Source organism: Pagrus major, chromosome 20, assembly GCF_040436345.1.
Source record: "Pagrus major chromosome 20, Pma_NU_1.0".
NCBI classification, from domain to species: domain Eukaryota; kingdom Metazoa; phylum Chordata; class Actinopteri; order Spariformes; family Sparidae; genus Pagrus; species Pagrus major.
The window spans coordinates 13,687,500-13,705,555 of NC_133234.1; the positions used below are offsets into that span (position 1 = coordinate 13,687,500).

At 41.0% G+C, this 18,056-nt stretch overlaps 1 protein-coding gene across 1 annotated transcript; it reads right to left on the bottom strand.

The window, feature by feature from the left end:
* Positions 1-4,134: 4,134 nt before the first annotated feature.
* On the bottom strand, positions 4,135-16,022 carry LOC141015770 (serine/threonine-protein kinase BRSK2-like). Its single transcript, XM_073489950.1, is given in 20 exon segments — positions 4,135-4,370; positions 5,340-5,429; positions 5,770-5,980; positions 6,295-6,418; positions 7,471-7,519; positions 7,760-8,330; positions 8,332-8,391; positions 9,719-9,779; positions 9,898-10,051; positions 10,811-10,908; positions 11,683-11,847; positions 11,978-12,009; positions 12,981-13,127; positions 13,246-13,314; positions 13,670-13,703; positions 13,954-14,070; positions 14,712-14,852; positions 15,431-15,516; positions 15,749-15,843; positions 15,938-16,022. Coding segments are annotated over 20 exon segments (2,625 nt in total).
* Between the last annotated feature and the right edge of the window lie 2,034 nt (positions 16,023-18,056).

The window sequence follows — 18,056 nt, forward strand, 5'->3', positions numbered from 1 at the left end:
ACTGAACAACTGTACTACAGATGATCGCCTGGATGGAGCTGATGCTGCCTTCAGGGGCTGTCGGAAATGTTGCAATCATGCAGTGGCAGCGAGTTCTCATGTTACGTTTACGGCACGGAGAGGTATAGGAGCCTGTGTCAACAGCTGAAATTACAAAATATGTATTTAGCTGGCTTTCTATGTAAAGGGTGCCCAGATGTTTTCCATTAAAGTGCCAAAACTGAAACAAAGCACTTATTGTATTGTTTTGTACTGGTGCTCTATGTAGTTTTGGGGAAGACATTTTAATCAGAAAATAAATATCTTCATTGACTGATTTTTTTATGCCCAAACAAACAAAATATTCAAACTCTCTTGTTTTCGTGACTGAATAAACTGAACAAACAAACAATCTCATACTGTTTTACTTTGTTTATATTTGGCAGACCCTGCCACCTTTCTAACAGTGATCTGGGGACCTTATTTTCCTCTGAGAACAGCTTGTTTATCCAGTTATGGAAAATATAATTATTTCTGAGATTGTATTATTACCTCATTAATATAGTAAATATTAAAATTCTGAGTTTGAGCTTCTACTACAAAACGACATAGTGCTCCTTTAAGATACAAAATGGTACTGTACGGAAGCCCTGAAGGTATGGAAGAAAAATAAATCTTGTGATCCATTTTCTAAGTCCAATCTGTTTTTTTTTCTCTTCTGTATGACTAAAGTACAAGTGTGGATGTAACATGTTTAAAGTAAATAACAAATCCATGCCATAGCTTACCTTTTTTCCACAGCGAAATGAAAAAGCTTCTCCTGTCTACGAAGATTTTCTGCCCTGACATCCAATTACTAGATTTTTCTGGAGCTTTCGACCATATATCATGCTCTTCCTCAGCTGTTATTTTATTGTGGTACATTTTTTGGATTAGGATGAAGTAACCCGTGACCTGTGAGATGAGCTCCACTGAGAAAAACTGTGATATGCGATTGAAAGTTTTGAAAAACTCTATTTGCCTGGGGTAACCATAAGATTTAACGTGTGGATATAATGTTTTAAATAAATTCATTAACAGATCTGTGGCATAATATAATCTTTCTATGGTAAATAGATCTTAAAAAATACAGGATAAGTTGTCAGTATACTTTGTGCAGTGTCCTTTTCTAGGATAAAACAAAAAGCTTATCTTGACAATTTTATGAAAATAAAGAAATGACCAACTATCCCTATCCTATCCAAAAAAACTGAACTCAAAGTCCTCTTATTAGATTTTTCTGGGGCTTACATTCACATCTCAGTCTTCCTCTGCTGTTTCTGATCTGGATGAAGTAACCCGTAACTGAAAGATGAGCTCCATCCTGAGGAAAAGCATGATATATGAAAGCTTTGAATAACTCTATTTGCCAAGGAAAACTCTAGAAAAGGCTATTAAGTAAACCTTGACTTTTTCTTTTTACTGTTCCCAAGGTCAAAAACTCACTTCAGTACTTAACATTTTATTCTGCTACTTTTATCTTGTTTGAGAATAATGACCACTTAGGTTCATGTAAATATCATTATTATATTAATTGATGACACAAAAAATTAAAATAATGTATGCAATCAGAAAAACATTTTCAGCATTATAGCAAGGTAAAATAAACAATTTTAGCCCAGAAACTAAATAGACACACACATGAATTTAGGGTTTATTATTGTAACCATAACAATAAGGTGGATCTCTCTTTATTTTGACCATCACTTCAATCATAATTGTTCTTTTTATCACAGGCAATAGTTATAATAGTGCACTTTTTATATTTAAATTATGATACAGACATTTCTTTTTTTAAACACCTTATTCTACTGACCCTTATGAATGGAGAATAGTTTACAATCTTAGCCAGAGTTGGGTCAATGAAAGTGAAGGTGACGTGGTGATGAGAAAGATGAAACTGGTGATGGTGAGCAATCATAAAGTGTGTACGGACAGTGAGGCAAACAACTTTGTACAGTTTCTCTTGTGATGATGGCTACACAACAGGTGAGGCGGCAGACAGACAGGTCAAAGGGACAAGGCTATAAAAGCAAGAGATGAAGCGGATTAGCAAGCATTCAGTGTGCATGAGAGAAATCATGTGCCTGTCAGGGTTTGGTTATCTTAATTAATTGAATATTCCTGGGTCAGTCGAAATCTCCGTGCGTAATCAGCTCAAAATGCGTCTGCTGCAAAGTTTCCAGCTCACTCCACCGTCATCCAACCGTCTCACATCACACACATTCCAGTTACCAGAGATAAGCGTGATAGAAGAGACGTGAGATATAAACAAAGATGATTGGAGAAGTAAGATGAGAGCCACTTGTCAGTACTGCTGTTGAAGTCGTTCTTGAGTGCAGAAAAAGTAAAAGAGAGGTAATGAAAAGCGAAATAGAATTAAATTCTTGAATTAGCTCTCGATATATTTTTGTTGGCATTAAATCAATTAAACATGACACGAGAAAGCAAATAAAATAAATAAATAAATAAATAAATAAATAAATAAATAGATGGATAGTTAAGTTGACAAATATAAAAAACACAACAAAAAATACCATTTAAATAAAGAGAACTGTAGCATGTATCTCTCTGAAAACATTCTGCACTTTTGTTGCATATTGTGCTGTATGGAAGACTGGTGATGAACATCGACTAGTCTGACAGAGTGCCGGAGTAATACATGACTGTCCGAGTTGCTACGTCTGCTTGCAGAATGGTGCGACTCTCAGTGACGAGCGTGGGCGCAGTGATGGACTACTTGGCTTGTTGGTGAACACTGAAGTGAGGAGCACGTGGGGGAGTTCGGAGGCTCTTTGCTTGCTTCCCATTTTGAAGTCCTGTTCAACAAGAAATTGACATCGCAAGCCTTTTCAGGTCTGGCATTATGAAAATGTCCATTGATGGATTTCCTTTGTGTTTTTTTTTGTTTAGTTTTTTATTTTGTAACGAGTCAGTAGGTGAATACTATGGCAATAGGAGACAAGCTCGACAAGAAAGGTGGCTTCTGTTTGATCCAGGAATGCTCTTCTCATTCAACCTGGGCACAAACAGCTGTGATGAGGTTCATGGAACTATTCACGCATAGTGTTTTTTTTTTCATATAGTAATGTTCATATTTCTGTTTAAAATCAAAAATACTTTTCTTCAGAGCAACAAGGGGTCCAATGCGAAATTCTTAGGTGCATTGCTTCATATTGTCTCTGAGTAAAACGAAAATACAAAACGAATCAAAACTTGAAACGAACACCTGTTAAAAAAAAGGAACTGGTCAGCTTCCCCCTCTTCTCCGACACTGCAGAGTGTTTTCAGTTACTGCCATTACTGCTATCACTGTGCTACTGACATCCTCAAAAGAAATATGTAAACATAAATAAAAACTAAATAAAAAAATATCTTTTTTCACATTCACTTACTTAGCTTACTTTCTTGGTTTTCTTTACCTCTGGAGAAGACACTGCTGGACGTCCAGGATGTCGTTTCTCCTGAGAAAATCAGGACCTTTTGTTCCACTTGCTGAAGTGGTAGCAGGTTGCTAACTCTTAGGGTTCATCTGCTGAGAGATACATCTATATTTCTTTCAGTATGGACTGGTAATTGCATGTTGCTTGATAATGATATGAGCGCACTGGTTAATTTTAAGAGTAAATCTTGAGAACTGTCACAAGACATGTTATTTCTTTTTGGTGTCAGATACTGTATTACAATGATATGGTAGAGACTAGCCTATCTGATCGTGTCAGCATCCTTTAGCAGGCTGATTTGCTAACTGGCATGCACATTAGCACTTCAAAATTCCTAGTTTGATCTGTGAAGCTGTATCTATGATGGATACCAAACTGCTCATTCACATATTATTATAATTTTTTTCATTAAAGGGTGATTCCTTAACACTTCTTTCTCATTTAAGGGAAGGAATCTGAGTGATCCAAACGTTAAAAAGAACGTTGAGTTGGAAAAAATAAAAGCATGATGGGGGGGGAAGGCTCAATCCTTGCTATGGTCAAGCACCTTCAATAACTTAGTCAAGGAAGAATAGGAGTAGCTCATGGCTTGCAGGGATACTTGGAGATGAAGTTATACTGTCTTCTTTCCGGTGTGGTTCAGGCATCCTGCTGCGCGGTCTAGCTCTCTATCCTACGGTTGGGATTGGGTTCCGTTGGAGGATAGCAGTCGGGTTCTCTCTTTTGCCGAGCCTCTGCGCTGCAGAACTCCCCCGCTGCCTCCTATGCCTCCGCCATCTGCTCGGTCACCCCACTCACACCTGTCGCCCCCACCCTCGGAGCGCCTCGAGTTTTGGCGGGTGGGGGTCCCGTGGGGCCGTCCGTTCTTCTCATCTGGGAAGGGATCAGTAGAGGAGGACAGGAAAGTCACTTTACATGTAAACATTCTGTGGGTCAGGGCCGGAAATTAATGTGGCCCTGAAAATCAGCACTATCCTCTTTTATATTCTTATAAGTCAGGTTTTCAAATGGCAACTACCGTTCCCCCTTGGCCTTGACCACTGTAGGTGATGAGAGCTTATGACCTTTAAAGGGAATTCTTAGCAAAACAAAAAAACAGAGTACTGTTGAACATAAAAACAACCACGTCGTTAGGTGACATTAAATGATCTGTTCATGCGACACAAACCACTTCTTAAAGGTGCACTATGTAAGCCTTTTAGTTGGAAACATTTAAAAATTAACAAAACTCATATAACAGACTGTGAAGAAATAACAGTTTTGATGTTATAATGTCTATGAATTGTATTGCAGAGATATCTACTGAAGTTAGCATGTCGACCAGATAGCCCTAGCCCATTCCAGTCCAAAGCTCCTGTGCTATCAATGTAAACACCAACTATACCTGAGCTCCCAGTCGGGACTACTAGATGAACAGCTATCCCAGCCAGCTAGCCAACGGCAGCTAAAGTTAGCAGCCGTTATCGGTTACCCTGGTGATACGCCGGCCCATATATGTTGAGTATGAATTCGACAGGTGGCCAATTCTTACATATTGCACCTTTAAAAGAAGTAAAAAAACTGCATCGAACAAAAAATGTAATATGCATATAGTTGAAAAGCTCAACAGTCCTGTAGACATTGCTGAAAACAGCACCATACTTTCCTGCGAACAGTCAAACAAGTTTCTAGGAAAAGGAAATGAATAATGCGTTATGTAAAACACAAAATTGAATATATTTCAAAAGAAACAATTAAGTGTTCATTTGCAAATGCGTCATAGAAACACAAATAAAAAAGAAAATTGTCTCATTGAGAAATAAGATGGCCCCTGTATGCACCTATACAAAAAGGTGTGTTAAGGGGAAAAACTGTTCAAGTGTGTAAAAGCAGTCTCACCAGATAGGGCTTGCACCATGGGTTGATCATGGGAGCTGAGAAGCTGAGCTTGAATCGTTTCCACCACTCGTCTGAACCTGCGACTCGGACCTGGAAACGCACCAGGGCACACAAATGTTATTAGCTAGGTATCTATATTGTTTTACCTGGAAATATGCCCAGATGTCCCTCCAGATTTTCACTATTTATTATCTTTTCAGTTGCAGATCAATTGGGAAGCAGTGACATGATAACAACTTGTCAGATTCTCTACGTTTACACGACTTGGAACCTGGAACACGCTCCCACCCTGAACGTGATGTCAGAGGAACATGGCCACCATGTGAATATGGTCTTTCATACATATTCCCCAAAATGTTGAACTTGTTTTAAGTAGGTACAATCATCAAAAAGTCCCTATTTAAAGGGGTTTACTGGCCACCCCACTTGCCTGATATGAGGGTGAATGTCACGCTGTAGATTCCTGTCTCCCTCCTGCCCTCCCTCTCGGTCCTCTCCCTGTCCCGCTCCCTCTCGCCTTCGGAGAAGGCAATGTCCACCTGAAACTTGACAGGCTTCTGGAAGACGGAAGGGCCGCCGGAGGATTTGTACTCGGCCCGGAAGCTGGTCTGGGAGAGGACGCTGTGACTGAGCGATGGGATCTGGGTGGTGGGGAGAAAGAGAAGAAGCAGAGAGACCGACAGACTTACGAGGCGGGAGAGGTAAGGGGGCCAACGTGAGTATAGGGAGACAAAGGGTGAGGGTGAGGAGAAGAGAGAAAGAGTGAGCCATTGGTGAAAGCAAAGTGATCCATCAACGTGCCACGAGTGAGCAAGACTGAAATAAAGAAAAAACAGAAATAATGAAAGAAATGAAGTGCGTAAAGTATGAGAGTGAAGTGCTAGTAGCTTTGACAGTGAGAGCCATGCTTTCTAGAAACGAGAGGCTTGAAAGACAGACAGCATCAGATACTCACAGACAGGAAGGCATGGACAATGTCAGCTTTGACAGAACTCAGAGGTTTGTCTCTGATCACCACAAAGATCTGCTCCTCTTTTTCCAAGCCGATGAAGTTCCCAAACCACGACTTCTTAGCCAGCCTGGTAACCAGACAGAAAATTATACAGTTTCAGGGCTCAACACTAACTTTTAAAAAGTGGTATTGGCACCACCAAGTCCTATGGAAAAGATTTTTTGACAAGCGTGTTGTTTTGAAACAAAGTAAACTGTACCACCACTACAGAGCAGCATCTTTCCTCAGGCTGTGACACTCCTTAATTCATCTTCAACATACTGTCATACAAAATATATTTAAAGCTGCTGTAAGCGATGTCGTTTTGGCTAACTTCCTGTCCGTTTGCTGTTAGCAATCTCCCCTCCCTCCTCTCTGCGTCACCATATGAATGTGCAGCGGTAATCGCCAGACAGAGCAGCGGACAGCAGGATCCTGCTCATGGCACAATCACGAGCAGACAGGACCGCCTCTCTCTGGAGTTCTCTGTCCTGATTGGATAAAGTGGGCAGGGATACCCGAAAATGTATTTCCTCTTTTACTGAGCAGGGGGAGGAGAGACATGGGTTACTGATCAAACATTCTAAAGAGTGATTACTGTTGAAATATAGAACTATTAAAGATTTTAATTTTTAATATTTTAATAAAAATATATCACTTACAGCAGCTTTAATTTTATGACTTATGACCCAAATAAGTTGGAATCCGACCCGGCCGCAGGTATTAAGAATAACTACATAGAAATAGCCAATCTTGTCACTGATGCTCATGTAGGTCATATAGAGGCATCAATATTAAACCGAGACTGTTTCACAACCAGTATAAAGTTCCTTGTAGTACATGTAGATGTCACAAAATTCAACAAATACTAAAAAAAAATTTTATTTTGGGGTGCACTTTTTGCTATTTGCTGTATTTATGTTTGTATGTTAAAAAGTGGTTGCTACTGAAGGAGACCAAAGGCAAAACACTGGTTGCCAATTTCTCAAAATCTTTTCAATGGCAACCTGCCAACTGTTACTGTCGAGCCCTGCAGTATTAGCAGGTAAACAGAACCATCAGAGAGCACAAAAACACTACTTCATATTGTGATAACAAGTGAGACCTCATCAATAATTTCTCTCAAGGAGTGTGACTTACTCAGGGCTGGACTCTGGTGTTAGACTGGACATGTCTTCTGATGTGGGAACTGAAAGAGACAAATCACTCTTAGAAGTAAAATTTGTGTAGAATATAAGGTTTTGAGCTGGAAACCAGAGGAAATACAATGGAGATATAATCCGTTGCCATTTTAGAAGTCTGTAATATAATATGCTGAAACAGAAAATAATGTTTTAGCAGAGAAATTTTCTCAAACTGATGTGCAGATTCTGGTGCATCTGTAAAAAACATGACATCAACTCCAACATGATGTTGAAACAAATCTCACCTTGCAGTTTACGGCGATGGAAACGGGGCGAGCCCAACAGGTTGTTCTTGAAAGAATTGAGGCGAGTCCTCCAGTGGGCAGAACTGCTGGCTGCCATGCCGCTTCCCCCTCCTGGGCTTGAGGGCGGAGTCAGCGACAGCGAGCCCACCCCTCCCCCTCCCTCCGCCCGCGAGGAGGACGAGGACGAGGAAGAGGAGGGCGGGGTGGAGGAAGGGTGGTGAGGGTGGTGGACAGGGGTGCCCAAGGGTGTGGGCAACGGAGAGCCTTGGGGAGTGACCTGCGGCACAGAGTGGGCAGAGTTTGGGTAGAAGCTCTTAGTCACTGACTTTAGGACAGAGGACGAGGGGAAGAAGAAACGGGGGATGGGTGACAGCAGCGGAGAAGGGGAAGGTGAGCGGGAGGATGGGTTGTGCAGAGGCAGGGATTTGATGGGCTGCAGGTGGGGTCGGTCGGCGGGTCCCTTGGTGGGCAGGGTCTGGGTCTTTGGGTTGGGGGGAGCTTTGGGCTTGTCATGAGCCCGTGCTGAGCGAGGAGTGGTGGTGCTTCCCTGTTTGGGCTCCTTTGTGAGGGGGGGTAGCGGTGGCAGAGGTGACGTCTGATTGGCTGAAAGTGAAGACGGGGCTCTGATAGGACTGGGGAGTGGGTTCGTGGGGTGGGAGAGATGGATAACAAGAAAGAGAGGGGATGGAACATGGAGAAAGGATGGAAATGAATACCATGCTTCATGACAAGAAAGAGTGCATCTTGTGAGTAGTGAAAGTGCTGTATGTAATACTAGCAGTGCTGACTATTGAAGCTTTCTTTTGTATCATATGTGAGTGAGGGTTTAGTGACAGTTGTGGCAGTGACAGGGTTAAGAATGCAGTGACAAAGGACAGTGGCAGTGAAGGTGTAACTGTGCAGTAACACTGGCAGTTAAGCTTAATTAATTTACCATGGACTGTTTTAATGCTGTTTTGAACATGAACAAACTATCCTGTAAACCAAAACAAATCATCTAATTTATGGTACTATGTTAACATGCTATATGTGTATTTCTTAACAATTGTCAATACAATAAGTTCATGCAAGGTGAGAAAGAGAAGTGACATGAAGACAGAAGAAAAATGCCAAGTAACCTCCTGTTGGGTGAGTGATTTATTTGGAAGAATTGGTTCTGTGAAGGGTTTTAAAAATGTCTGAGGAGCTTGATAAATGGATACTTTAGGGGGTTGTGAAGTGTGGTTGGAATTTCTTAAAGAAGTTTATCGCAGAGGTCAGGTCATATCGGCAAGAAAAAAGAAATAACCACAGCTGTGAACCACATTTATCTCTTTCCCATCAAATAAGCACTGGTTCTGGAACCAATTCTGCTCAAGATTCTTGTTCAAGTCTGCTTTTCCACCAGTTTTGAGAGGAACCATTTTAATCAAGTATGCGTCAACAAGGGAGGGCTTTTCAGGTTCTCAACCAATTTATTTTTGATTGAAATACTCTAACTGGTTCAAAATTTTATTATAAATACAATCGGTCTACAGGACTGATGTCACAGAACCGTGAGAGTGCACGTGGCCTAAATATGAGCAACATGTGGAGCTGCAATGGAAATGCTAACCATGTTGACTCTGCTCATTGGGAAACACTGCAGTACACAAATTAATCATACATTTTCACGTCTGTCTTAAAACAATACTCAGGTGCCCATATAAACATTGAGACACTTTCTGCCTACTGTAATTGTTCTTCCTGTTCATACTGGCTATTAAGAGATTCCTTAGCTGACCGTAACCCTAACCTAAAGATCCCTCTTTTAATTTACCAGATTAGATTAGATTAGGGGGGAGTTTAATAATACAAATTAACGTTTGAAATTCAGCATTTCATAATGCATGCTTGTATCATGTTCAAAGACAGTGCAAGTAATCGAAGCAGCATCAGTTATGTATATAGTTTGTCAAAAGTAGGCCAACAGGCCCTTACCCTGGGACTGCTGAGAGGGCTGGAGGAGAGACCAGTTGATGCTCCACTGACGGAGCGAGACCTGACAGAGAGACCAGAGGTCAAAAGACAAGAGTATACCCAACAAGAAACTGTGTGCATTCTTGGTATGCAGCATTTCTTGTATATGTTCTGAAGAGGCATAATATACTGAACTGTACCTCTGGCTGTGTGCAGCTGTGTCCAGGGCCCTGCGAGGCGGGGTAGGAGACCCCTGTTCAGTAACACTCAGCACCTCCAGGCTTTTCCTCTCAGGGCGACAGCGGCCGTGGCGCGTCAGCATAGGAGAGTCGACACGCTTTCGAGGAGGGTCTGCTGAGGAATAATGGCATTGAGTTATCAAAGAAAGGAAAGAAGACCACTCTCACAAAGATCCTTTGTTTCATTAGCATGGCAGCAGGGTTATTGTTAAAGTGTTTCTTAATTTTTTCTATCTTTGAAACCACTTTTCTAATAAACTCTTGCTTCCTTCTGGTTAGAGATGTTACTGCATCTTCAACGTCCCGCTCCCTGTTGTCACTCCGTCACTATGCATTTATTTTCTCTTTTGCAGTTCTGAAGTCTGACTGTGTTGAAAGTGATTTTTCGCTTGCTGCACCATCTGTGCCTGTGATAAACTTAGCTAAATTGCATTTACAGAATAGCTGCCCTCTCCCGTTTTGTACCACAGAGAAATCCTGCAAATGTCCTGCAAAGTCTGGTTTAAACATCGCAAAAGTTAATTGACAAATGACTTATTGTTGGTAAAATGTTACATGTGGTTCCATAAAAATTCAACCATTTAATATTATTTTCAAAGACAAAGCTAGAGAGGCTTCTTGCCCACAAAGCCAAACCCAACAAGAGGGCAAGCAAACTGTCTGTCTGTCTTCCAAATTGCTTCATGTTTTATTGCTAACTGTGGGGATCACAATAACTGATTGATCTCAAATAATCCCAAATATACTGGCAGAGGTAATGAGGACCTGTGTGTGGCACCGGACTCACAGACCGTTCGGCTGCTTCACAGACACTGAGAATGAGAAAAGCAGCTCCTTCAATTGAGTGGATCCCGCCTGCCCCCTAATGACTGACCTACGTCATTGCGCGGAGGCAAGTCCTCGTCCTCATAGCTTGGGTAGCGCTCTTTCCTGTCCAGCAGTAGGTAATAGATCATCTTCTCCTGGTTTTCTCTGAGACAAACAGAGGGAAAGAAAACATTTGGAAAGAGAATGATGTGATTAAAAACCTGGGGGATCGGGTTTTAACAGGCCCCTTTCTTAGAGTCAAAAGCTGATGACACAGCCCATTCATTTATGGGCACACAATTGATGTGTTTATCCACAGCTCTCCACTGAAATATATATCTACTTACACATGTAGACACGTACTTACTCCTTCTCTTACTATTTTTCCATAATGCTGTATGTTTAAGAGCTGGATCCTCCAAACAAGCCACAAAACGCAGTCTTTTTTGAGCAAAAAATGGTCAGTTGAAGCCCTCAATATTACTTTGTTGTGATAAATCTGATTTTTTTTTTTTTTTTACTTTAAAGTTGACAAGGAGCACCTGACTGCAACACTACTTTGATATTTGTGTGGCAGGACATGAAAGCCAACTATTCTTTGGAGTATCTAGTTCCTGAATTTGGACACAGCTTCAGTCTATCCACCATCTTGTTTGCTTTAACCCAGTCAATCTGAATCAGAACAGGAGTTTCATGTGGCATGATGAAGAGGAAACCATATCCCCCTCTTGTTGTTGGCGCTGTGTGAGGTGTTATATGTATTTAATATTTTTGCTATTTTTGCACGTTTTGTATACATGCTCCTCTATGTATGTATAAACAGTAGACAAAATAGTAGAAACACCTTTCAATACAATGCCAAATGATATCACACTATAGACTCATAATTATCCATTTTAACATAGTCATAGTCAGGGTTGAAAGAAAAAAAAGACTTACTCTTCACATTGCAAATCACGCGTGAGCTTGCCTCGGTCTCGGAAGCAACCCAGCGAGTGCATGCTGTCCAACACATCTGGGTCCAGCTCAGTCAGGGACAGGATTCGCCTCACACACACTCGCCTGGGCGGAGGCTGCTCGGGACATGGCTCGTTACGACCACCCCTGGGAGCCACACACACACGCGATGAAACACGCATGAGTGACACAGATATAATGTACATGATTAAATATGATGTAACATCACTGTAAATAAGTGTTTCATTCAAGTATGTAAAAGTGAACGTATACTCACAGATACCAGGCATGTTTCTGGATGACCTCTAGCTGTAAGGGGTGACAGGGCAGATGGGGCAATTAGTTTCTACAGTCTGTTTAGAGCCAGATGGCTACAGAGCTGTGCTGTGTAAACAGTTCGCACCACACATTATTGTTACATGTAGAAATGACACCTCATCAATTCTGAATATTATATAATACTGTAAAATCACAATTCCCAACTTTGTGATGATTCTGCAGTTATTTAGATTTTTTTTTTAATAACAGAAAGTCATGCATTACTAAGCCTTGCCTGCACATATACAGCATTTTTTCCAGCACATATTTTCGCTTCCGCAAGCTTGCCGGGCCAGTAGGCGGCAGTGAAGTCTACACAGAAGATGCATCAAACACCAGAGAAATCAATCCGAACCTGTGTAGTGAACTTACTAGCTAATTATTTATCAATTTGTATTTGTAAATTTGTAAATGTAAACTGAGATGATGCCGTCATCATTTCCCAAATGCACAGAAATTGGAGATTTAATAAAAATAATTTTAGTGATGTAAAATGCAGTTTGCTTGTGAATGAGAGGCCAAATGCATAGGGAAATTTTTGTTTTTACAAAATAACCATACAACTGTGGACAAGGCCTAAGTATGCTGGAGAATTGTTATAAATATAATCTTGGTAGTGAGAACTGACATTCCGATTGTACTTTAATAGAACAAAATAGCATAAAAACCTGGTGTGAATACAGCTAACCATGCTGACTCTAATCCATGTCAGCTATGATGATTAAAATGATTGAGAGCAGATCGAGCTACAAAGAGCAAAAGCAAAGACAAGCAGGTAAATCTAAAAATGAAAGTATTTTCAAAAGGAAAGAGGCAGACATGATCCCAAATCATTTTGGAGTTTACACAGGTGTAAATTTCATTAATACATCCCTGCATACAGCCTACACATGAGACTTATATTGATTCCAGGTGTTTTAGAGCCATTCAATCCCCCTGTGTATGAACCTGGTGTCTCGTACCGTGAGCCTCTTTTCAGGGTTGACCTCAATCATGCCCTTGAGCAGGGACTGGCAGTCCGGGGGGATGAAGTGGGGCATGTGAAACACCCCGCTCTTCACCTTCTCCAGGAGCTGGCGTAAATTGTCATGGTCAAAAGGCAGGGCACCCTGCAGGAGGAAAAGATGAAGGAGGAGACAGGAAGGAAGGAGAAACAGATGTGATAAAATTACTTGACAAAAGAGGGTAAGGGACCAAACTGTATCATTAAAACTGGAGAAGACTTACCACCAGCAGAGCAAAGAGGATGACCCCACAGCTCCACACATCTGCTCTACGTCCATCATATTTCTCCCCCTGCCAAAGACACAATCCTCATGAATAACCCTCTGACTACTTAAAAACCGAAATGAACCAAATGAATTGATTAAATAATTTCATCTCATTTAAGGCTTATCCAAGCCTACAGTATATAACGTCCTTTGAAAGGTATCTGTGTCAAAAGAAACACTTAAATCCATTATGATACAGCACTTAGTCGATCTCAGTCCAATTCACAGAGAAACCTTGTTTGTATGAGCGGCATCAGACACCTCTTCTTAAAAACAACTATGTATGCAACTATGTATTTGCCACTAAATGAATAATTTATCAACATCAATTGCTCAATTTTACTACGGTACCAACATTTGAGGAGGAGCAGAACACCTACCCGTATAACTTCAGGGCAAGCATAATGTGGTGATCTAAAATGATAGAGAAACGTGTTACAAGCAACATTAATATGCTTACAATTTTATATGAATGGGGAGAAACATTATTAATAGTAAAACTAAAGCATGTACTCTGTGTATATAGGCACCTCTATAACTGTTTGTGATGTATTTAGCTTCTGTGGCAACTACTGTATTCTTTATTGTGAAGAAATAAAATATGACCCTTATGTTAATGTATGCACTCACTATTTATAAACACACTCACAGCATAGGTACTCACCCACAGCTGGTCTCTAACAGACTGTCTCCCACCTGTAGGGAGGCCATGCCAAAGTCAGCGATACGGATGTTGTTCTTTTCATCCAGGAGCAGGTTCTCGGGCTTCAGGTCTCTGTGACTGCACAAACACAACAGACACTTTTTGTCTTCTAGTGACAATTACGGCATGGATTGTTCAGATTAACTGTGACAGCAGTATTTTCCAACTCATTTATTACTTGATCAATTGTCACAAAAAGTCCATCTTGTCTAAAATAAATGTAAGAATGAGAAGTGAGTGCAAACATCAACTCAACACTGAAGAGGAGTGACCTATTTAAGATAAATTTTTTATGTTTCTGACTAATGCAGAAGAAACTTAGAGGTGGGTGATCTGGCCAAAAATTCATATCACGCTGTAGCTAATCACAACCACCGTCCACGATCTAAGTCTGTGATCTGTTTTTCACACTTTTGAAATGCCCTGTAGACTACAGTCAGACTTGGAATAGCCTGTGAATTTCTCCATTCGCACTATTAAAACACAACATTGCATTAAAGATAGTTCTTGTTTTGAACTCAGGAAATTCTGACTTATTTTGCCTTGTCACATCAAATTGGCATTGAATCTTTATTGTTTAAAGAGTAGGCTATGTATTAACAACATTGGAATTGTTTCTTTTTCTAGACCTCCAAAGAGCGTATTAAGTAAGCAAAAGATCACCCTACACATAACCGGACCTTCAATTTTAGAACCACGGGCGTATGCAAGAAACCAACCAGATGGAATGACTGTGGCAGAAATCCAAAGCAGAGATGATCTGCCTGAAGAACTTCCTGGCCTCTTTCGGAGTCAGCCGGCCCTTCTTTACCAGGTAGTCAAACAACTCTCCTCCCGACACATGCTCCAACACCAGGTACCTGTCGACACATGGGGACAAGAATGTGATTTCAAACATTCAGCTCTAGGAGACAGGGGGAGTGACAAAAGGAATAAATTATGAATGACAATAAATCTTACCTCAGATGCTTTTAAACTAAAAGACAACATCAATTTATGATGTTGGATTCTAGGAGAACAATATTTAGATTAAATCTTGTAATTTATGTCTTTTAAAAGGTGCACTATGTAGTTTAGGGGAAGTCATTTTAATAGAGAAAGATCTTCATTGACTGATTTTTTATGCCTCAACAAACAAAATAAACAAATTACCTTCAGCTAACCTGCCTGTCCATTCCAGCTGTTTTAAAACAGTGTTAAATCATTTTTGGGAGTATCTTTTATTTTTTTATCTTTAAGACCGATTAAAAACTTCTGAGAATCATTGTAGGAGATAAAGGAAAGGTGAGAATTAAAGCGATAAGAGCAGTTTAATATAGTTTTTAGAGTAATATATATACCCGTCCCACTATCAAGTTCAGCAACAACAACAAAAAAAAGGCATGCAGGCTGTGCTGAGCCCAATCGCGAGGCTCTTTTGAATGCAGAGGGGACTCACAGATATTTGTTATTCTCGTAAACATCATGCAGCTTCAACACATGCGGATGCTCGATCAGTTTCAGAATGGCAATCTCCCTCTCAACCTGGTTAGAGAGAAGAGACAGATGTGAGGAAAAAGAGACAGAAAGAGATGCTGAAGCAGAGCACACACACGCCACTCAAGTGTCACATTTGAAGCGACAGAGCCAAGGTTAGTTAATCGACTAACGCAGAAGATAAATATAGAGAATATGGAGCAGTTTGTGTACAGCAGAACACACCTGGCTGTGAACAAAATTAGCATCATTATCGTCACTTAGGAGCATCATACTGTACCTTCATCAGGACTGACTCAGACAGCTTCTCTCTGTTGACAATTTTGATCGCTACCTTCTGACCCGTAATACAGTGGACCCCGAGCTTGACCAGCCCTGAATGACAGAGATTAAAAGTGGGCAAAAAATGAGATAAAGACTCACATTTGAAGATGTCATTTTATACTCAAAAACAGTTTGTTGTACTCACCTGTCTGTCCCTTCCCCAGCGTTTTTTCCAGTCGGTAGGGCCCAACATATTGAGCTGACTGACTTAGAGACAGTTCCTTACTCATACTGCTCTGACTGGAGGCTAATACACTACTACTACTACTACTACTACTACAACTACTACTACTACTGCTGCTGCACTGTGGTTATTGCAATTACTGTGATATTATACAGCTTATACAGTGTGATACAAGATGGTGCTCAACTTAGAGGAACCTCGTTGATATCAGTGATAACACTGCTACTCTGGAGTTACTGGGTGAACATGTGAGAAATGCACAAGCTGATTTACAACATCTGGATGATAAATGAACATCCTCCTCCTAATCCTGGTTAATAAACACAGCTAGATATTGTCTGAAAACATGTATGACGTTGATATTTAACAAAAAACAGCTAGCTAGTTGTAGTTTAAAGCAGAGAAACTGGGATGTCAATAAGTTAAAAGGTTGCTTTATGCGTTAAATACTGACCACTACCCTAAAAGATATAACATGACAAGGTAGGCGAACTGATGAGTTTCACTCCTGTACATTAGCTTATTCGTATAACTCGCACTGTGTTACATGTGTGACGTTAACTATGACGGTTAATAAGAAAAATTAGCGCAGAGTAGCGTTCACGGTATATAGCTTTAAAACAAGTTTTTTTCACGCCCGCCGCACAGATTTATGACATTTGTCGGCTGAGTAAACCTGCGAAACGTGAAAATACGTCAAGTGGATGTCAGGACTGACAATTAAATCAGTTGAATTATCTCCGTCAGGCCTGTTTTACAGGTGCAACAACATGCTATTTTAGCCTCGCCGCCGCTCTCCCACACAGCAGCGAGGCTAGCTTTAGCCTCACCGCCTCGACCGACGGCCGTCTCGCTCGCGCCGCCTGTCAAAAAAACCGACACCTCCTGAAGTTTCCGGTCATCGTCAAACGGTAAGATTTATCACACGGCCGCCGCATTCTCGCAATATCTCCCCGCAAAACAACCATCTTTAGCGTAGTCCTCCCCCTCCCTGTCGCTCTCTCCTCCCGTCGCTCCCTCTCTACATCCCTGCGAGTAGCGGATCACAGCATCTTCTTCTCCTCTCTCCTTTGGCGTGTCCTCCTCCCTCACCGGCGGTTACACAGGTAAAAAAAAAACAACAAAAAAAAACAAACACACAGATATCCGCAGATCGAGCCGCGCTATTATCGACTGCCTTATTCCCCTCTTCACTTCTGATAACAGTTCACGCAGTGTGAAGGCCCCCTGTATGATACTCCCTTCGGTTTTCTTGCCGTAAATCGATATTTTCTCTCTCCTCTTCCTTCCTTCGTCTCACTCGCATCAGCATCCGGGTCCCACTCTCTCTCCATCCTCTCTCCTCTCGCCTCTCCTCCCCCGCCCTCCTCCACCTCCTCCTCCTCCTCCTCCTCCTCCCGATCATCTTCCCCGAAATACGCTTATCTCTGCATTCACCTCGGCGGCGGCCACACTGTGGGCCCCCGTGAGCCGCTGCGGACACCCCATCTCCCTGTTTCACTGTTACTGTGAGGGACGTCTGTAGACATCATGGTGGAGGATGCTGGGCCTGTCAGAGTCACTGTTATCCCGCAGGGGGGGTTTTGTTTACAGTCTGATATGATATCATTGGGATATTTTACAAATATCAATACCTTAATGTAAAAATACTCCAAAGTAACTGGTACATTTACTCAAATAGGCTTCTTAGAGGGGCCGTAGCTACCATTGAGGACACTGAGGTCATGTCCTTTGATATCTTGATATATATATATATTTGGTAACACTTTATCATATCTGTCATATCGTTAAGATAAACAATATGTATACCAAAAATGCTTTATAAACCATTTATTAGCAATTGTTTATTGAAAGTTGCAGTTGATGTTCATAATACTTTGTAAATGGTTAATTAATACTATGTAGTTGATTTATAAACATTATTTGGATGGCCATTAGAGAGCTGCAACTGACGTTTTTAACCTTTACAATCGCTTAATAAATGTTTAATGAAGCGTTTCATTGTTTCTTAACAGTGATTTTACTTAGTTCTTTTTGCAAAAATTCAATACATTTAAGTCAAAATTGGCCATATTTGTAT